General features: G+C 39.2%; 2 protein-coding genes and 1 pseudogene across 3 annotated transcripts; 1 reads left to right on the forward strand and 2 right to left on the reverse strand.

Moving 5' to 3' along the window:
• Positions 1–720: 720 nt before the first annotated feature.
• On the reverse strand, positions 721–3,360 carry LOC145480610 (uncharacterized). The gene is made up of 5 exons (XM_081458883.1): positions 3,225–3,360; positions 3,033–3,138; positions 2,680–2,920; positions 2,381–2,573; positions 721–2,002 (listed from the first exon to the last, which is right to left on the reverse strand). Exons 1-5 carry the CDS (start codon positions 3,234–3,236, stop codon positions 1,646–1,648), a joined length of 909 nt encoding a protein of 302 aa, XP_081315009.1. The 5' UTR covers positions 3,237–3,360; the 3' UTR covers positions 721–1,645.
• Positions 3,361–4,093: 733 nt separating this feature from the next.
• Positions 4,094–11,483, forward strand: LOC145480605 (protein kinase C and casein kinase substrate in neurons protein 1-like). Its single transcript, XM_081458878.1, has 5 exons — positions 4,094–4,521; positions 6,634–6,903; positions 7,672–8,008; positions 8,656–8,776; positions 9,579–11,483. Exons 1-5 carry the CDS (start codon positions 4,200–4,202, stop codon positions 9,726–9,728), a joined length of 1,200 nt encoding a protein of 399 aa, XP_081315004.1. The 5' UTR covers positions 4,094–4,199; the 3' UTR covers positions 9,729–11,483.
• A 2,823-nt stretch (positions 11,484–14,306) lies between these two features.
• LOC145480608 (serine/threonine-protein kinase mos pseudogene) lies at positions 14,307–20,640 on the reverse strand (annotated as a pseudogene). The gene is made up of 2 exons (XR_014048523.1): positions 20,194–20,640; positions 14,307–19,190 (listed from the first exon to the last, which is right to left on the reverse strand). The product of XR_014048523.1 is annotated as a serine/threonine-protein kinase mos pseudogene (transcript).
• Between the last annotated feature and the right edge of the window lie 764 nt (positions 20,641–21,404).

The following is a 21,404-nucleotide window of genomic DNA, read 5'->3' on the forward strand; positions in this document are numbered from 1 at the left end:
GTTTCCCTTTTGGTCTTCCATTATTTGCAACTGGGCGTTCAACCTGAGTCAAAAATTATATTATGTGCCTGTCAGTAGTACATGTACATTTATTATGAGGAAAACATAATGTTAGTAATTCTGTTTGTTTGTTTGTTTGTTTTTCCATTTTTTAAGTCAGAGATGTTAACAGTATTCATTAATTATATTTGTCTATTTTAATATTCATTCTATTGTTTGGTACATTTTATATCTATGTCTGCATATCCTTATCCTACATATCTAAGAATCATATAAAGAAGCCTAAACCACGCATTTTACTTTTATTATTATTATTAAATAATAATAATACTTTAGAAATGTGGAAAATGCTTGCTTGCAGCTTATGTTTTTCAATTTTTCTTGCATCATCAAATTCTCGTATTGTTTTATGATGGTATAATAAATGGTTTAGACTTCTGTATTTATTAATTTTATGAATTTTTTTTATTTTCAGGATTGTTACCTGGTATGATTTGTGGAAGTTCTGTGAAATGCTCTTAAACAGATCAAGAAGAAATTCTGCACTTTTCCCTGCAATAAGCCACAAGTTGGATTCACTCTGCTGACCACGGTGGTACTGTGGAACAAAGGACCGGACAAATTCACTAAGAAACCATGATGATGCTAGTGATTTAGCAGTATCTTCAATGCTTTTTGCATCTTCAAACTTTTCAGTGTTTCTTCTTACATGTAGAACAGAATGCCAGACTTCTACCTTTTTTTCAGTTATCAACTTGAGAATACTGGCCTTTTTAGACCAGTATGCCGGAAGATATTTACACTGATATGCACAGTCACTCAAAAATGACAAGGTTGATTTGTTATAATGCTTCCTTCTCCAGCAGATGAAAATAATTGCCAACTGTGCCATGACCATCTCATATAGCTTTAGATTGCCACTTCTGAAAATATTGTACTGATAAAAGATGAGAGGTACAACATGTTCAAGTAAGTGCAAAATTGTCACAAATTCATGTTGCTTGCAGTTTGCAAACTTTTCCAGAACTTTTGCTCTTACAAGTTGCCAACCCAATAATGCAGCAGTCACACATAGTGATGTTTTAAAGGGTTTTGGTTTAGATGCCAAAGTGCCTCCAAAGACACTTGAAAACAGTTTATCAAAAAAAAATTTGAAATTTGAAACAACATCTTCATAGGCATTGAGGCACACATGAAATGGCCCTTGCTCTGGTATTATTCCAATGCTGGCATTCCATCCACTTGCTATTAGCTTTTTGGGATAGTACCATCCTGGCCAATCAGCAGGCAGTGGCAGAACATACTTCTTGCTGTACAGCTGAAGTTCAGGGTATTTATTAAGTACACGTTCTAGGGTTGTTTTGTAGTTGTCCATGCTTTTTAGATCTGGTTCAAACTCATCAATCAACATACATGTCTCCAGTGTCTTGAGGTCTTGTGTCGTTGGATCTGAGTACACCCTGAATAACAAATAAAAATGTTATTGTTGCTGGCATTTCTATAACTATTGTTATTCTTGAAATGCCGATTTCCAATAATTTTTGGTTTATTAAAATTGCTGAAAGCTGATGACATTCACTCTTTTGATATTTATAACAGGTCACTTTATATTCACAAACAGGCCACTGTTTATAAACATTATAAATTATACTAGCCTTAGTTCTCGCAGTGCTGCCTGTAGTCTCCCTGGGTCAATGCTTTGCATATTTTGTGGTAGCTGGTCCAAAAACTGGTTTTGCATCTTCATTAAGGCATTTGTTAGTATTTCCAGGACAGATGGGACGTGTATTCCACCAAGGCAGGTCTTCTGTTGGCCATTTACATTGATCACTACTTGTCTGTGTAAGGATGATGATGGGCGGGGTACTGCACTGACTGTGGGATGCACATCTGCTATACAGGATGCCATGTGTACCACATTTGTCCTAACAAGTTGTGCTGGTGTATGAAATGAGTGAATGTTGTGGAAGTCATCAACCATTAAGACCATGAAGCATGTCAGCTGATGGGAAAGACAGAGTGTAAAAAGCATAATTAAGTAGTTAATAGAGTGGTTTTCAATTGAGTGACTTAAACCAGAACCAAACTACGGTTTGACAGTGGCTGACTTCAGTAATGTAGTCTATTATTATTAGACTACATTACTGTACTCAGCTGATTTCAAACCGTAGTAAACGCGAAACCAAAACCAAATTAATATTGTCTGATTACTTTCCACACTCAATCGAAAACTGCTCTATTAATTTTAATATATTATTCCAGACAAAGACAAGAAAGAAAATTAATTAGCCAAAATGGCTTTCTTTTTTCAATAATATTTTTTGGTAGTGTGCATGAAGCCATTTGTTGATTAGAATTGCTTATTTATTTGCAGACTGACCTCATTTACTCTCTGCAACTGTTGTGATATGTAGTTGGCATGATCTTTAGCAAGGTCTGCTTTTAACTGCTGCACGTTCGTAGGTGTGGTGCTGTATCCTAAAATCTGACCAGCAGATAGGCCTTGCAAGTACATGCCACAACTAGCTGCGTATAAGCCACTGTCCTTTTGCAGTGCAGATGTTTTTTGTGACCTGTCATGTAGGTAAAAGTAATTTGCTTCCATTGTTACAACCCCTATGAACAATGAATGAAAAACAATTTTCTTACAGGTAGCTCACTTCATTTAAAGTTAGTTACCTAAAATAGGCCATTATGTGGAGTAGGGACACCACTCTCTGCTCTTGCATCTCTCTCCTTCTGTTGGACAAGCTTTTTCTTGCAGTTAAGCAGTTAAGGATGTCCTCAAAGAGTCCAGGGCTATTTTTGTCTGTAAACTGTTTCCTTGCCTCTGGATTGTAAATTTTCTGGTCTGGGGTGGTTATTTGATGTCTGTACAGGGCCTTTTGAAATGCTTCCAACTTCTTTTCAATTGTTGACTCTGTAATAGAAAAATCAACCATGACAAAAATTAAAATATTTTTGTGAGAAGTATAGCGTTTTTGTTATGATGTTAAATTTTAATTCAAGCAGCTTCAAAACAGTAAAAACACCTTTTATCTCTGCGAGCTGTTGTGTTGCCACATGAAGCTGTGTTTGCAAGGTGCAGCACTTTTTTGTCTCCTTTCTGAGCAACAAATCCATTTCCTCCGGTGACTTCTAGGAGGAATGCAACAAGAGGTTTGTTATTTCAAAGTGATTTTACATAGCTGGCATCAAATATGATACAAAATTATGAGAAGTACCTGTTTTGGCATGGGTGAGGTGTGATGGAATGTCACATCAGTACTTTTTCTCTGAAATCATCAAAAGGAACTTATTTGTACCGGTTTTACATTTGCATGTCACAAAAAACTCGGAAATATGTGCCGCTCATTTTAAAGGGCGTTCTTATTGTAACCTCCCAGTAACCATACCTTTCGAGGAGAGCTGTAATCTTGTTCATCTTTAAACAATTGGTCTGCATTTTTCCTACAACTGGAACACCACCGCACACCAGGAGGTAACCACTCGTAGTACGTCCGATGCGGTCAAACATTTCATAAAACCTCGCTGGTATGTTGGCTGAAATATCAGTTGAGTGCACAGGAAGTGGACATGCACAAAAACCATGTGCTTCGCGGTTTATTCTGGTCCAGTGTCGAGTACATGCCCAGCTGTTCGTAGTGCCACCGACATACCTTGCTATTGTAGCATTGAACCTCCGCATTTTCCCTTTGCATTCCTCGCCTTTTCTGGTTTTTCTGTGGTACCAACACGTCCGCTCACCGGAAGTTTCCGTGAACATCAAACTCATTAACATAATCTGCAACACGAACCGCATTTTCGCGGCACGAACTCCGACTTCGCGGCAAAATTTCGATGAGTGTTCAAGGATGGAAGTGTGGTGTTCAGGAGATATGTTTTAGAACTAATATCGACCGGTCTTAAAGGAAAGTTTCAAGCTTAACCTTTTTACTTACTCCTTAGCCCAAGCAAAAACTCTCAGCGCTCTTAAATTTTTCAAAAATGCCGCCATTTTACGTATACGTTGCTATGGTTTTATGTTGTCTTTCCCAGTTTCTCGGCGCGCGCGAATGAGCATGCGCAGTCGTTTTTCAGCTCTGTCGGGAAATGGGAAATTTATGTTTATTAGAAACGCAAATGTTTTCGCATAATATGATGTTGACTACCAAGAGTAAACGTTCCCCAAAATGAAATTTTTATTATAATTTTCCAAAATGGAGGCAGAAGTTGAAGGAGGTACCTCAAGTGGGCCTGTAACTTCCGAGGAATCGCCAAACGATGCCGCACTATATCCGAGTGTGAAAGACATTGAAGATCGGAGGGGCGATAACAACCTCAAAGTTGACAACTCAGACGCAAACTCCGTCAGACCAAACTCTCCTGCTCCGCCACTTACTGGTTTTAATTTTTGGGATGTGAATAGTTACAAGAGAACGGTCAAGAGAATCGACGATGGCGCTAAACTATGTGATGACCTTTTAAAACTTTTGGCGGAACGTGCCGAAATCGAGGGATTGTATGCTGCTAAACTTCAAGGTAAGTACAGGGTAAATACTAAGGCGTGTTTTTACTAGCATCGATCCAAGGCGTGTTTTTATCGATCCAGCAAAACAATCTTTATTTAACTGATCAATAGACTTTATGATGGGCAGATTGTGTATTCATTCGTCCATACAATAATTTCGATGGAGTACTGTGCGTGGTTTACGTGGTTAAAGAGGTGTGAAACGAAATTCCACTTTCTCTCTCAAGTCAATTGGGTCTGTAGTTCTGCATGGGGATGCATGATCTTCTTAGCAACAATGAGGTATATTACTAAGCTTAACAGCACGATTGCGGATTCGTTGTTTAGAAGCGAATTAAAGGTGAAAGTTAAGGGAAGGACATTCAGACTTCCTCTCTATTTATAGCAGACGCTTTTAAAGTAGATGCCTTAAAAAAAGTCATTATTTTACCCAACCATTTTGCATATTGACAGTAATCTTATTAGCTCCTTTTTATTTCCTTGATTAGTTCTTAGTTTTTTCTCGTTTGTTTTGTTTTGTGTCTGTTTGTTTCTTTTTCTCATACATTAACAGTGATGTGAAACCTTTGTGAGTTATTCTGTGTGACTAAATTTTCAAAAATGCAGGTCTGCATGTAGATTCGAATATAGCCGTGTTGGCAATATGTATACACTTTAAGTGCCCTCTTAATTAGCAGGATAAAATTGTTGCCCACGTTTCCCTAGCCTTAAAGCAGGTGCACTTAAACACTACATGTATCATTTGCACTGGAAAGCCTGCGGGCAGACCATCAGTCGACAGCATGTTGCTTTCATGATCATCAAGATTGTAAACATTTTTAATTTAGTGGATGTGCTGTTTAATTTTCCTTTTCCTGAATTAACCCAGTAGATCATTTATACATAGTGTACCATGAATATATGAGTGTGTTACTTTTACAGAACTTATTAAACTTACAAGTATTTGCTTGTAAAGTTTTCAATAGCTCAATAGCACCTGCTCACAACATCCAAGACAAGCAAAGTAGAGGAGTAAACAAAGATACCTGTTACCAAGTGACAATTAGGCCAAATTGATCTATCACTAAGGAGAAACAGAGCAGAAACTTGTTCCTTTTAGAAGTATGCATTCAAGAAGGTAACTGAGCACAAAACATGTGCTGAAACAAATATCAGATGACAAAACAAGACTCATAGTCAGTGTCTTTTATCAACTTCTTGAATGTGTGTTTTTATCCCTTCAAACTCATTTTACCATATTGAAAAACCTGACAGGATCTTTGCCTCGTTGGCTATCTACCATCTTAAATCCATAACATGCACTTGTGGAATAACTTAAAAATTACAGAATTAAATATTTACTACTTTTGGGGGGTCGCTACTTTCGGGGGATCTCTTCTTTTGGGCGGTCATTACTTTTGGGGAGCAAAAAACATCATACAAAGTTGGTGCAACTGAGCTTTTTTAATGAAATATAAGATGGCAATTCATAACAAAACATTTTTATGAAAACGAGGTAAAATTCATCATTGTTCCAGTTTCATGTTACTGACATCATCACAATGCACTTAGGGGTTGTCTCCATATGTCTACAACATGCATGTTGTCTGTTGTAGGCACAGGTTGTGCAAGTTTCTCCTAGAGTTCTTTTCTAAGCTCTTTAATCACCTTTTTTTCACAGTGACATCATAGAAACAAGGAATCTCTATTCCTCCTCCTTTAGCTCCCTGCATCCACACACAGGCGCACTCCTGCTTTGACCAGACTGCATGGGAGAATCAGCCAATTTTTCAACTTTTGTTGAAGCTGAAACATTTCTGTTATTACCTACACTGCACATTCTGGTTGAAAACAGCATGAAGGGTTTTAAATTTTAATGCGAAGAAAAGTTCATTTTCCTGTTCACTTGACTATTGATTGGAGAAATAACTGTACCGTTGTATTAGACCTTGGTCTCATTATATTTGGCGGGTAGGTGGAGTTGGCGTGGGGCTGGGCTTGCTTCTTTCAGGGGTTGCTACTTTCGGGATTTACTAGAGGCGACAATTTTTTGACGTCACTTTGGAGGCGTCACTACTTTCGGGGGGTCGTTACTATTGCAAGTTTATGGTTAGCTTTTTCACAGATCTTTTACTCAAATGCAGGTTGGAGCAAAAAGTGGAATGACCTGATCAATAAAGGCACTGAGTATGGATCAGTGAAAAGTGCCTGGCTCAACATTACAACTGAAGCAGACCAGTTAGCAGAGATCCACAGTGAACTTCAAATCAGGCTGGGTAACCAAGTCCATGGAAATGTACAAAGGTGGAAGTCAGCAAATTATCACAAGGCGATGCTAAGCTGGAAAGAAACCAAAAATGCAGAGGAAGGATTCAGCAAGGCACAGAAACCCTGGGCCAAAAGGCAGGATGAAGGTATATTTTGTATTCATTTATTTCTTATTTATTTTTAATAATGTACATGTAGAGGCAGCATGCGTCACAGTCTCCTTGATTTCTTAAAAGAATGACTACTACAGTAACTCTGAAAGGGAATTGGATTCCTGGTACAGTGAAGCTTTGACATGTCTATTACTGTTTAGTTAATATTATGTTTGCTACATGTATAATGCAATGGTAAGGTTAATGTTAATATTTATGACTTTGTTAATATTTCATGTTTAACCACATGGATGTTGAAATCTTCAGTATGGCATGCATGTTGCTAGATTGGCTGCCAAGTGCTCACAGAAATCAAAGAGGAAAATGATTCATAGTAATTTTTGTAAAACTAAAACTTAGGCAGATGTTTAAATTGACACAAGTTTGGTTTATTAAAAAAATGGTATTGAATAGAAAATGCATACATGTGGTATAACTGCTTTGAGTAAGTCAGTTACTGCACATGAGTGGTAATTAAAAGAGATGCATGTTATTAGTGAATCTGATCTGCAGATCTGTGGAATCTTGCAAGTGTGAAAACATGCCTGTTGATTGCATGAAATATACAGAGGAATGCCACCTCATAGCCACCCCTGTTAACATGACCATCTCATTATTATGGAACATATGAAGAAACCCCTTTCATATGGCCTTCCCATTAATATGGCCAGATTTTTGTCGCCCAACAGTGATTGTGGGGCTCCACAGTGACTGTTCAAATGTAGTACTGTAACACTATATACATGCTGATTTCTTTTTTAGTGCTGAAATGTAAACGGGCATACTACCAAGCTTGCAAGGCTAGAGACCAGGCAGAGAAGCTTTACAAAGAAGCATGTGTTGAAGGAAGTACAGTTGGAGAGGAACAAGTCAAGAAACTCAAAGATAAATCAGAAAAAACTGCTAGTGACGCACAGACTACAAGAGGTAGATATGAAGAAAGCCTGAGAGATATCGGAAATTATAACCCCAAGTATATGGAGGACATGCGTTATGTGTTCAACAAGTGTCAGCAGTCGGAGGAGGAGCGGAAGAACTTCTTCAAGCAAACCTTCCTGAGCTTCTGCCAGCAGATGTCACTGGCACCACATTTTAACAGGTACATGTAGGTCGTTAAGCGATAAATTGTTTGCAAAAAAAGGATAGAATGTGTACAGATATACTTGGGGTAATGTGGTTTACGCAGTGAGGAGCATGTGGTAGAATAATCGTGCATGACATGTTTGAAGTGATTGGTTACCTGCAGGTTGTTTTCTGTTTTAGGTTTGAAGCAACTGTTATTTCTGAGCTACATGTATGCATACATGTATGTGCTTTTAATACTAGCAAAGTGTCTTACACATTACTTAACTTAATGTAATCCTCTTCATTCCCTGTGGGACATAAGGCTACAACAGACTCCCTCCATTTATGCCTATTTTGTGCGACATGCAGTGCCTCACCTCAAGTGAGTTCTGCCTCACTGAGATCAGCCATGACAGGTCTGCATCCGGTGGTTTTTGGCCAACCAGGTTTCCTTTTACCAGGTGGTGTCCATCGCAACGCAACCTTCGTAATACGAGCCTGTTTCATTCTAAGTATGTGGCCCAGTCATCGGATTCGTCGAAGTTTAATTTCCATGACAATACTCTGGCAACTAGCAAAGTGAAGCTGTTAATAAGTATGCAAATGTTGCACATGTATTCAATTGACATTGACATGTCACATGACGTATTCTTGAACAAAACCATGTTATTAACATTATAGGATATCCAGTATCTACAGTGGTCTTAACAAAGCATTTGAGGCGGCAGACATCGAGGCTGATATTTCGTGGTGGTCTGTTAACTTTGGCACAGAAATGCCTACAAGGTGGCCAGTATTTGAGGTAAGTAATGTATCAAACACGAGAAACAGTGTTTCATTGGGATATCCAAACACCGAGAGGATAGTTGAAAATAGGACGGGCAGCGGAGTATTTTTGACGAACTTGGAGGTGTTTGGATAGCCGATGAAACACTTTCTCGAGTGTTCAAGGTGCATGTATATCTTCTCAGTCGAAACAAAAACTAAGGAGTAAACGGAGAAGTGAAATCGTCAAAATCTATGCTAATTAAGACCGGGTATCCAAACCTCCTTCACGGTTGTGATTTTCTTTGTTTTAACTTGATGAATTGTTAATGAGTTTGAGAAGTATTGACCAAGAATTGTATGTTGCATATGTATTTACAATTGAACCTCCGGTTGCGACCACCTCTCCTCAGCGACCAGTTTTTCAAAATACCAAAAGTTTTCAAGTCAAATCACTATATTTTGAACCTCTTGTAAGCAACCACCACTCATAAGCGACCGCGACCATATTTGGAGCTAAAAGTTTGAAATTTTCTTTTGTTTTTAACCTTCCGTAAGCGAACACTTGACAGGTAATAGAGCGAAAATTGGATAATAAAGAGTTGTAACATTATCGTATTCCTGGGTAGTACAAGAGACGGAAATTTCTCAATGGGAAGTAGCAGATTTTTTCTCGAAACTGACTGGAAAATTTCCTCTGACAGACAAATTGGACTCAGCCTACGGCGTCATTCAATCCTGGCTGTCCTCATAATTTTTTTCATCGAAATATTTCCAAATTGAACAGCATGTAGACCTACTACATTATACTAATTGATTTGTTTCTGTCACATTTGTAGGAATACACTGGACAAGAGGTGCAAACGGTCACAATACAACAACAACAACAACAACAACAGCAACAGACAGCTGTCACTCAATCAAATCCCTCTCAAGGGACCCAAGCCTCTCCTGGTGCTAAGAAAAGCTCTGTTTGTACCACCTTATAGATTTATCAATCAAGTCAATGAAACAAGCACCATTTGAAAGACAAAATCACATCTTAGAGAATTCACTGAACTGTCAGGGTTCACTTGTACAGCTGGGACGCTATTCACGCTACTAAGTCTATACCTACATGTACCTTGATTGCAACAAGCTGTAACAAAATGGCGAGCTTGCCAGAGCACTCTTTAACCTTCAAGTCGCCTGGTTCTTAGGCCCAATACGTCACCAGTCAATCCGCTTCAGGTCACGACTAATGAAATCCTAGCAGCGCAAGCAACCAGTGGCCCTGTTTCTAGGACCCAACTCAGCCACCTCACTACTAAGAGTAACTTCACTTGCCAAGGCCGGCCGGCAAAGCTTAGTGATCCATCTCTCTTGTTCATTCGGACCTACATGTATTTTATGTACTTTAATTTATTTTTATCACTTTGATATTTGTATTCCGCAGTTTGAGGCACTTGAGGTGTGATTATAGTGTTGTACATATTTTAGTATTTTTAAGTAGTTTACTCAGTCGTTGTTGTACAGTCAAATGCATGTGTTTGGTCCACTGTGTACGCGTAGTTGTAACATAACTGAGCATGCTTCATGCACTGCTTCAAGTCAAAAGTCGTTTGGCTATTCAATACCAAATCACATGATAATTGTGGTTGGCTCACAACCTCAACAAACGCTTTTCTGTGGGGTTTATTTGTTTATTTTTTATTTTGGCTATAATCTGAACGAAACCCCTCTTCCTTTATCTTCGATCTTCTGCTGCTTAATCTGCAGGATCTGCCCTTTATAGAGGGCTGCATTACGATCGTGTACACTTCTTAATCGTTTCTGTAGGGGACGGTTTTCTATTATCGATATTTCGATGTTTTCTCAGACGAACTGTTGTAAACGCGGTTCCGTTTGGCACGAAATTTTGGCGGTTCTTTTCCATAATCCACAAAAATTAGAACCCGCAAGAATTTACTCAACTGGCGAAATTATACAACATTTAAACCTTACATGCGCAATCTTGTTAATGCCATTTATTTCAAACGTTGCCCATGACACAGTATACTTGTGTAGCTGCTAAAAAGTTAACAGAAAGGATCGTGTGAAGGTACTATCAGCCACACTGGGGCAACACGTAATTGTAAAAGATTGATTGATGTCCGTGTAGTGTAATATTGAAAAACGTCGAAAATGGTGTTTTTCAAATAAACTGGACTTTCTGAAAATCGTAAAAATTGATACCCTGCTCGAAAAACCAAAAATATATTATATAGATATTGAACTGTGCTTTCATGTCAGTCGTGTTTTCCGATTTAACATAAGCCAGCATATCGCCTGGTTTACAATACCGTTAAACTCAAAAAAAGTTTTACTTCGTTCACAACATTAACTCACGGTTTGCCTAATATTCATTGGTTAATGATGGTTGGGCTGTTCAACGAAACTAAGTTTGAAGGAAGGACCTAACATTTTTCTAAATAGCTAGGATGGACATTTTATCGCCTAATTTTTTGGGATATTTTTTATGCTCAGCAATGCACTGATACAACAAGAGCTGTCCAATTCGTGTGTTTTCAATACTCTTACCTTTTGTAGTAAATGCTTTGTACATTTGGTGTGTAAAAGTTATGCTGGTCATAATTTTTGTTTTGGTGTAAATACTCCAGTAATATAAAGAAAGCAAAGTGATCACAAGTATGAAAGCTTTGCTTAATTAGACTTGAGTTATGGAATTTTAACTGCACGAATTACAAATTAAAATTTCACTGATAATTGCCTATATTTGTCATATTCACTGAACTTTTAGTGTGTGTGAATGAGTGAGCGAACGAATTGAAGACAATGTGCATGTATTGAGGAATAAAAAAACCCTTCAAGATAGCAAAACTCCCTGTTCTACAAAAAACAGCACAAGTAGTTCTGCAGTGGTAGAGATAGTAAGCCCATAGCACTATCTTTTACCTTTTTTGGCGATCAAGTATTTTCTCTTGTGGAGCAGTTTGTAGAATAATTCTAAAACTAATACAATTTGTCTTTAAAGGTCTTACCAGTTGTATTCCTGATAACCAGTCCGCCATTTCTTTGCGTGAAATGTTCCTCGTTCAGTGCCAGCTGCAGAAAATACCAACGATCAAAAACGTTGCACATTTCTCAGATAACCTCGATTTCCATTCTTTGATCCTGACTTAACACTTAATAAACTTATCGGAGTAACCTGTAGGACAGGCGGATTACGGGGTAGAGCGCGAAGCGCAAGACATCTTGAGACCTAAACCATCCCAATGTGCACTATGCACTGGCTTGTGACTGTATCTTGGCCTGGGTTGAGCTGCTCAGCTTGTTCATCCGAGAATCCAGCCGAGTTATTGCGCCGAAACACCACGTTGTGTTACTGTAGTCTTCTTCGCATGCCCTAAGGCCCCGTTAGCCCACCAACTGACTTCCGGCGAGGACGAAAAAACAAACAAACAAAAAAAAGAAAACAAACAAAAAACGAAAAAAAGCCAAAAAAAAAAAAAAAAAAAAAAAAAAGCGAAACTGAAGAATTCGGAACGCGAAGCGATTGGGAGCTGGGCTTCGTTCGCGCTCGCCGCGGGCGTAAGGCCGCGTCCAAACTGCGCCGGAGGAATTTGAAATCGGAACATCAAATGTTTTCCGTCCACACTACACCTAAAGAATTTAAAAACGTAACAATCACCGGTCGTTTTCGATTTGTGTTGAGGAAAACTCGTTCAGGGAAATCACATGATTAGCGTGCATACATGGTTTTAGAAAAGTTCCGTTTTTATAATGCTTTTGGTCCACACGAAAACGAAAAACCGGCGTTTTTAAATTCCTCCGGTTTAATGAGCGTTTTCGAAAAGCTTTGTTTTCGCCACAATTCGTGACGGATTAGTGTGGACGGTGGGCCTAACCGTGGAAATAAAGCTGCGTTTTCAAATTTCTCCGGCGTAGTGCGGACGCTTCCTAAGTCGGCTTATCGCGCAAGGTGGCATGCCCTCGCACCCCCTCCCCCCTCCCCGCCCCAAAATAAATAACAACGGCTTACAATGATACAGCTGAATATTTCTATTTAACTAAGAAGAAAAAAATTGCACGCATTTACGTTCGTTGCAGTTGTAGAACTGTAATGAACAACAGTTGAACACTTTTTTGTTGTTTTTTTGAAGAACGCGCGTGATTTTGCAGTTCTTTTCAGCCTACTAACACACGTACATATTCTTCATTTGCTCGCTCGATTTGGTGACGGTAAAATTTCATGACCTCATCGAATACAACAGTCCGACAGACTGTTTCCAGTCTCTTCAAGTGTACTTCGCGCTAGCCCATGAGAGGAAGTGAACTCCTAGGAACTAGGCTGGTCTGTGAAGGGTTGTGCACGTGAAGACTGAACCCGTAAAGGCGGCATCACGTGAGCATCAGGTGATACACCAAAATAGAACTGAACTGAACTGAACTGAACTGATCGATGGCATGATGGTGGGCTGTGCTTAGCACGTACCAACCGTTAGTCAATAATTAGAAATTAAAACCAAACATAACGGCAAACTCCAAAAGAAAATTTGCTCGTTTTAGACAGATAGCTTCTGCTGGGATCAAACGGGTGTAAATTGGTGGTTTTCAAGGTCTGCTGGGAATCACTCGGTTTTAGGCTTTAACAATCAAAAACAGTTTTAAAAACCAGTTGTCAATCTTTGCATCAGGCATTAAACAGCCAGAAATTTAGTCTAATGAGGCAATCCGAACAAATTTGAATTAAACTCTAGCTTTGAAATTAGTATGCATAGAACAGTGGGAATAGAAGCGAGAGGTAGCGATTTTAAATTAAACGAGCGTTAAGAATAAACTAAGATTGCTGAAAAAGTCTGCACTAGTTTCAGAGACAGTGTTGGGGATATCTTCCTGCTTTAGTGCTAAAGCAATCTTCGATCGTGTTCGAGAGTGTTTTCAAGGAGTCCTTTCTTTCAAAATTGCTTATGTATGAGTGATCTTGAAGTGAAACGTTTTCTCTGCGCCAAACACCTGAACTTCTAACAGCGCTCAATTTATTACACAGATGAAATGGCTGTGTCCTCCGCCAATGATTTTCTCATGAGAATTCTAGCAAATCTTTTGTCTTCATTCTCGCCGATTATTTCTCCACGCAACACCAGACGGTGTCAAGCTGTGTCCTGTATTAATGGAAGCTCCAACGTACGATTGCCTATTTATAACCACCGCGACCAGCTTAGAAACAATAGGACGGGTTGAGTTGATATGCTTCAATGGCGTCTATGGGCTAGGAACACATGTAGTGAGAGATAAAACAACATTAAAAAGCTGAATATAGGAGCGCTTTTAAGAATAGCAATGGTTTTAATAGTTCGTTTTGTTTTTATTGCATGATCCGTGAGCTAGCCTGCAGCTGTAAGGGCGTCTTTGTGGTGCCAGAAACCACTTTTGCACTTCAGTTTCTTCCGTAGTCTAAAGGCTAAGGTTAATGTCTCAAGTAGCTTTTTTTATCTTTCTTTTGTTTTTCTTTTGTTGTTTTCTTTTCCTTCTTTTTAATTATTAGATTAGGCCAGCTAAAATATAAACGAGGAACGGAATATTTTGCAAGCAATTCGAGGACTCTGCAAACTACTTAGCCATTAGAATTAGATAGAGCCACGCTTGATTTCTTTGAATTCGGATAAAACCCGCTCAAGGTGTTCGATCAGTGTTTTTTTAATCTCTCAAGCTTCACTTTGGAACCTTTTCAGCATGTAGTTTGCCGTTGCGAGATTGACTGGCGAGGTCGGTTATTGAAATAGTTATATATGGTTCACGACCAGCTTACAATGACCTACACTGCTGACTAGCAATCGCGGATTATATGACACGATGAGTTTTCTGTACGTGATCCAAGCGGCTCGGAAAAAGAACTAATACCGACTTCTCCAGCTATACGAGTCGATTACTTTATACACAGAAAAACAATCAAAAAGCATTGTTTCAACGTTAATCTGCACAAATGCAAAAACAAATTGCTCTTTATTGAGAGACATGAAGGAGAATATACGAATCTACCTAGTACTGCACGGTTGCTTCAGCTACAAAACTCGGTATTGCGTGCTAAACATATGCAGTATCCAAGGAGAAGTTGGTGAGTGTCAATCGTTTTCGTTCCTGGATCGCAATTAAATCAAAAGATACTATTGCACAGGTCATAGTTGTAGTTAGTTTTCAGACAGTATTGACTTAACTGGCCAAATAATGCTAAAATACGCTCAAGTGGCTGACTGTTTTACAAGTCCGATCTGTTATAAGGTGACTGATATTTCTCAGTCTACTGCTGCCATTTATTTGACTCAATGAGCTCCTCAGCAAAAATGTCTTTCTTCAAACACTCATCTCTGTTAACCCCTTTGATGATATCTGATGGTCAGGAAATGAGTGTAAGAGGAATTATAAATGCAGAAAAGGTTTTGAAACAATCAGCATTGAATGTTGAAATAACCCAAGGGTTTTTGCAACGCCCAGAAGTTGCTCAGTTACGAACTTCTCTAATCAGATGTTGCGCAATTCCCAGTTTCTGTGTACATGTAGCCACCCGTTCGTTACAAGGCACCTGTTCATTATTCCACACAAGAAACCCTGGGACAGATGAGAATTTTTCTGACAAATAAAGGCGTAACGATTCTACAGATCTAATGTGTAGGCCGCCTGGATTGAAAAGCAAACACAGGACCTATACTCGCGCAGCCCTACGCTATACACAAATGTGCGGTACAATAAGAGATATATATCGGGCTCTTTGTAATTAAACTTGGATTATAAAAACGCATTATCTGCTAAAACACTGTTAGAACCAAAATTCTAGCTGGCATAAATTATTTACTATCTGATAAGTGATGGTGTTACCGTGCGTGTTTGGAAAAATTTCAGGAAATTAAATGCTATTTCCATATTCAACCGAGTTTGTCCCGCGTAAGATAGACACGAAACTAAAAGATTATGAGTCCTCAGACAACGAACACATTTTGTGAAAACGAATAGTTGCCAGTAAAGGGATTGCCTGAAATTTTTCAGGTATGTCACGAACTCCGTGGCAGAAATAATGGTTCAGAATTTTGGTACGGACTGATTGAGCTGATGTTATAGCAGGTGTGCACTGCCTCGATCAATTTTTAGAGGGCGTCCTAACTGCTTCGTTCAGGACTATCCGTCCGTCAGCATGACAGCAGAACAGCTCAGCCACTCAGTCACGATCTGCAGATCACGTTTCACGAGCACAGCTCTCATAAAACACATGAAAAGTGCAGCCAATGTAAAAAATTAAAATACCAATTTTCAAAAAGATGGTTTTAAGAAATGTCTGTTTTAACGGAGCGATCAGTCTCTCATGCACGGCAAGCAAAATGTTCCCAAGAAGAGCAATAAAGACTTAACTAAAGCGACTCTGCAAAAAGCGTTTCGACCTCAGTTTAAATGTACTTTATTCAGTTAAAATTCATTTAAAATATAGACAGTTTTGTCAATAATTTACCCATGCATGGGTCTTATAGCAAAGAACAAGCAATTCGACGTATTTGATGAAGTATCTTTCTACCAAAATCAAGACATACCTCTCAAATAATTTTACTCAATAAATTATTTTCCACAAAGTCTTACATAAAACTATTGAGATACACACTGAACTGAAAAACTACGTACTAGCTAATTCGGCGGCAGAGACATTGACTTGTCGGCAATGTTTAGTTTACGTGTTTCGTGGTATTAATATAAGTCCGATAAATGCAAATCCATAACTTGGACCGAGCTAAGATCAGAGGAAGAAAATATTGTCGTTCGTACGTATGCTCAGCATAGTTAGGAATTAGAATGATCACGGTGGCAGTTTAATTGGTGATTAAATTTCTCTAGGAAACGAATAAACTTGCCCGACCCGAATGTGCATGTGCAACAGTTGCTACAAATAACACGTGTTGTCCCATTCAAAATCTTCGATGCGCTCATTGTTTTGTAAATACTTAACATCCACAAATTGCTTGATCTATTTTTAACCGAGTGAAAGATGACTCGCTCGAGCTGAGCGGCTTATTATGAGTGACATAAACCTATCCGGAGTGAAATTCGTTTCCTAGGAACAAAATCGACCATAATCCGTGTTTCTCGATAGTTCTTTTTAGACTACCCTTTTTAACGAATACATTGTCCTTCAAATAAGAGACATATGAATTTAAAAGTGATCAGATTTTAAAGCTGGCCTGTTACATATTCTTTCGTTTGGTTTCCAAAAAATATACAGTTTCGTTAAATGGTATTTCTTTTGATTTTTTTCTCTCGAAGTACCGTAACTGCTTTTTCTACAAGATTATTACTAAATAGTTATATTTATAATTGGAGCTCAGTCTGTCGGCTACTTGAGTATTAAATCTAAAAAGCGCTTTACATATAAAATCTGCATAAATTTCCATTTTCTGTTAGTGATAAAAAGATAAAAATGGCATCTTTTTAGGCGAATAAACGACCAGTAAAACGCCGACAAAGTTGTATATCTTTGCTACTAATAAAACTAGATTGCACTTGTAGTGCCGGGGTCTTTTTGTAATAATTAGGTAAACGTTTTCCTTTCGCTTTTATGTGCAAGCCACCCGTAAGAACATATCCGCGCTTTGTGGCAAATTGACTCCGGGCGGTGACTGAGCGAAGATATGCTAACATCGTACGACACGGAACGAGAGAAGTATCTTTGCGTCATTTCACCCAGTGGTGAAAATTGTGTTTGTCTCAACGTTGATGAAAAAATATGGTCTCTACAAAAGATGAAGAACAGTCTTACTACAAAATTATCCTAACAAAGGAAACTTCCATGTAGCACCTTTGTCAATTTCGGATAGAAATTGAATCGAATCAATTGCTTTCGCAACGTGTAATTTATCTGATGTACTTGTTGAATTTCGCAAAACCTTCCAAAACTTCGAGCCATTAAATTTACTTTGCTTCTAAACAACCAAGCGCTGAAGAGTAATTTTTTGACCGGACTTTTGCAATTGACGTGGAATCAGGGCAGTTTATTCAGCCGTAATAACAATATTATGAGTGATAGAAGTGGTTTCCAAGAGCCTATTTGTGACAGAAAAATTCTGATGTTTGCGAACTCGGGTACCTCAAGTTGAACTAAAATAAATTTGTTTTTCCTTCCCAGGAAATGTTTCTTTTAGACTTGACGCCTTGCCATTTCAAAAGCAAGCAAATGACACATTTTTGGAAGTGATTCACGATCGCATTAAATCTTAATCGCTTTCTTTGACATCAACTGCGAGGAATTCCCTACGATTTCTTTGCAGAAAGGAGCCTAACATCCTTTTAAATCGCTATTTTCTTTGTAGTGATCGTAAAATCCCTATAGTGTCGCTAGCGATGGGTCTTAAACATGGATTGGCCTGCCATAGGCTTTCCACTAATTGTTGATAATGACATGAAGTCTCGTCTCCACTAGGTACACGTGGTCGCAGATTGTACGCAACAACGCCGAACACAACAACATAAAGATTTTCCGATCCGTACGGCTGTTCTCTCGTCAGCAATTGCCAGAGACAAATTCCAAGAGAATAGATGTCCGCTTTCGGAGTTGGAGTTTCTCCCTTGAGCAGTTCAGGTGCCCTATAGGCAAACGTGCCTGTCAGATATGAATAGGTTGGACTAGCAGGTAGATTTTCGTCGCCTTCGTCCAATATTTGGCTACAGCCAAAATCTCCCAGTTTACAAACGTCCTTAGAATCCACTAGAATATTGGCTGGTTTAACGTCTAAATGGGCGATATCCTGCCCGTGAATAAACTCCAACGCCATGGTTATGTGAGAGGCGAATTTCAGTCTTCTCTCCTCATCAATAACCTCCTTTTCATTGTCCAGGATATTCCGTAATGTTCGCGACCCAGCAAACTCCATTATAATCATCCTCTCGGAAAGAGGACGATCTAAACTTGACGCTGCTATTGTTCGTACGATGTGGGGATGGCAAAACGATGCTATAGAAGTCTCTGCTTGAAAACTCTGCAACACTGCCCGCGGATTTTTTGAGTTTGTGTTCATTTTCTTAACCGCAACAGTTCTTCCGCGATATTTTCCCTCGTAGACTGAGCCAAAGCCTCCGCTTCCTAACAGCTTTGAGATCTGAACGAGGGCTGCTTCGTCTTCCGAGAGAATTTCAATCTCTCGGACAAAGGCCTTACATTGAGGGGCCATTGTGTCTGCAGTTTCTTTGGACCGACTGCGAATTAGTAAAAGCTTTTCGCTCGCCAGCATTTGTTAAGGGGAAATTCGCCTCGATCCAAGAGTTTTGTTTCCAGTTGTTTCCTTGAAAAGCTCAGTTTAGATGCGTGGCCTTAAGTCTGAGAAGGCCAGCTTCGCGGCGGTGCCTTTTGAACGAAGTCCAGCTTCTTGGCTCCAAAAGAGGCTTCCGCTGAAGTCGCCCGCAACTTCGGTGGAAATGCAAGCCACTGTCGTATTCAGCTGATGTAAAACAAGCAAACAGCTGGTCAGAGAGGTTGACATTTAAAGCGCTATCCAATCACAGCGCGCGTTAGAATGTTTACCCTTTGTTACCCGCCAAAGAGGCGTGACTGCGAGGCAGGCCTTTTCTCGCACGCTTTCAACGCGTGCAGACTCGCTCGACTTTCCAACGTAATTTATGCGAGCGGAAGCGCAAATTGAAATCGAGTTAAACTTTCCCTCTCGTCGTCGCCAAGCACATTCTGCTTGGAAACGGAGACTTTCTGTACCATTTAAAAAAAAAAAATTCCAATTGTACCGGCCATGAACTAATGTCAATTAGGTCATAATAATGGACATCGTGAATAATTAATCAGTACGGTCAGTAATTATTCCTCTCCCTCCCGTCGAATGGGCTTTTAAATGCTTACTAATGTCAACTTTGCAGATAAAAAGGCGTGCCTCGTTCAGCTTTATACTGTGGTAGCCCCAGCGACTATAAACACTGTGTTTAGAGAACATAAATTTTAATAAACGTGTCATAGTTAGTTTTGCAAAAAAGTCAGAAATGTTTGCGAAACGCTTGTCAAATATCGCTTTCAAATTCAGCTTATGTGGTGAGCCTCAATGAGTTTTATTCAACAAGTTATCACCTTTTCCGCTCATGCGTGGAATCGATCGTTTTTCTGATCTTTTGTTTTCGAACGTTTGATCAATATCGAGAAGAACTGAATTTTGTGCAACTGAACGCGATTCTACCGAAAGCGTCGATTGCGAAATGTACTTGAAATTGAGTTCCAAGAGAGCCAGTGGTATAATAGTACCAGTGAAATCACCAGTTTCGCGTCGCTTCTTCTACAAAAGCACTGGTAATTTGTCGGTTAGCTGCTTTCTTTGTCTGCTATCTTCCAATGACCCTTGAAAAGAGCGTTTTGAGCAGGTAGCGTCCTCGTTAACAGCTGGCGAAGCAAAATTTTCCCCGATCGATTGTCACGAGTTTCTAGAAAAAAAACCTAAGTCTTACCTTACAGAGTAGATTTGATTCAAAACTCTTGAGCAGCGCTCGGTTACATGGAACAAAGACAGCCACGCTCGCCAGTTGACACTACAATGCTCACTAGATGTGATAAATGCCGTATTTCTATTTAATGAAATGAAAGTCACACAGGCTTCCTCTTTTCAATTGCCTAAGACAGCTGTCTTTTTTGTCGCGGTTTGTTGATGAATTCACTGAACGCGAACTACAATTGACAGGACGTGGCGGAGCGCATATTAAAAGCATCACTTCCGAGCTGACTGAGGCATATGCATGTTCAAGAAAACAGACCTGAGAAGCGCCTTAAGATCGGCATGGGCCTCATTACGAACTGATCTGAATGACAATTAAGAAGAATTTTTTTCTTTGTTTAACTGCCAACAAAAATTTACTTAGTTGTCGACCTTTTCCACTGTCATTTACACGAAATAATCTGACTTTACGAAAATTGTTTCCCGTTTGAAGAGTTAGTCCATGAGAGAATCTTCTTTGTCTACTTCTATTTCGTGAAATTCTAATTGGTGATAATTTGGTTTATCGTTAGCGCGATGACTAACCCAATCAGACGTATTCATATTCAATTTCAAAATGTTAGGTTTATTTTCAATTAGTGATGTTGTCTGAGTAAAGACGTTAAATTTCCATTCCAAATTTCTGCGAATTTCTACTGCGATCGCCTTTCAATATAGCCTGATGGTGATCTAAAGAATGTTTGGTGTTCGCTGTCAAATGTCTTGGCCCGTTTTCCATTGAAATCATTTACCTATTAATATGCGTCTTGAAACATGAGTTAAACGCTGAAAAAACTTTATTACCTCGCATTCAGGATAAATCTTACGACGCAACTGAATATTTCTAGCTGAGCGTCCACCGTTCATTTCCTTCAATTATACTCGGAGGAATTTCAATCCAAGACAAGAATGTTCCGTGCATGATCAGGAATTCTGTTCTCGTGATAGGCTTGCTTAAAACTGTTAAATGTGCTATGAAAGGTAATGAGAAACTGGAGATTGATCATTTCATGACAAGGGACTGACGATATCTGTTGACACGACAATCAGAGGGATCAGAGGGTTATAATTTTAATCAGCTGATCAGAATGCTTTCTGTCGCTCAAGTAATTTGTTGTAATTGTAATGCGTGGTTCAGTTCCACCTGTTACCATTCCCCCCCAAGGCAACCCCCGGGACAAGTCCAGT

This window comes from Orbicella franksi, chromosome 3, assembly GCF_964199315.1.
Source record: "Orbicella franksi chromosome 3, jaOrbFran1.1, whole genome shotgun sequence".
In the NCBI taxonomy this organism is placed as follows: domain Eukaryota; kingdom Metazoa; phylum Cnidaria; class Anthozoa; order Scleractinia; family Merulinidae; genus Orbicella; species Orbicella franksi.

Bases quoted from the DNA above. Each gene is read 5' to 3' on its own strand.
- LOC145480605 (XM_081458878.1), top strand. From the start codon at position 4,200: ATGGAGGCAGAAGTTGAAGGAGGTACCTCAAGTGGGCCTGTAACTTCC. The intron at 4,522-6,633 runs GTAAGTACAGGG...ACTCAAATGCAG, and splicing joins GTATGCTGCTAAACTTCAAG to GTTGGAGCAAAAAGTGGAAT. The intron at 8,009-8,655 runs GTACATGTAGGT...TTAACATTATAG, and splicing joins CTGGCACCACATTTTAACAG to GATATCCAGTATCTACAGTG.
- LOC145480610 (XM_081458883.1), bottom strand. The intron at 2,921-3,032 runs GTGTTTTTACTG...TTTCTATTACAG, and splicing joins ACAGCTCGCAGAGATAAAAG to AGTCAACAATTGAAAAGAAG. The intron at 2,574-2,679 runs GTAACTAACTTT...CCTACATGACAG, and splicing joins CACATAATGGCCTATTTTAG to GTCACAAAAAACATCTGCAC.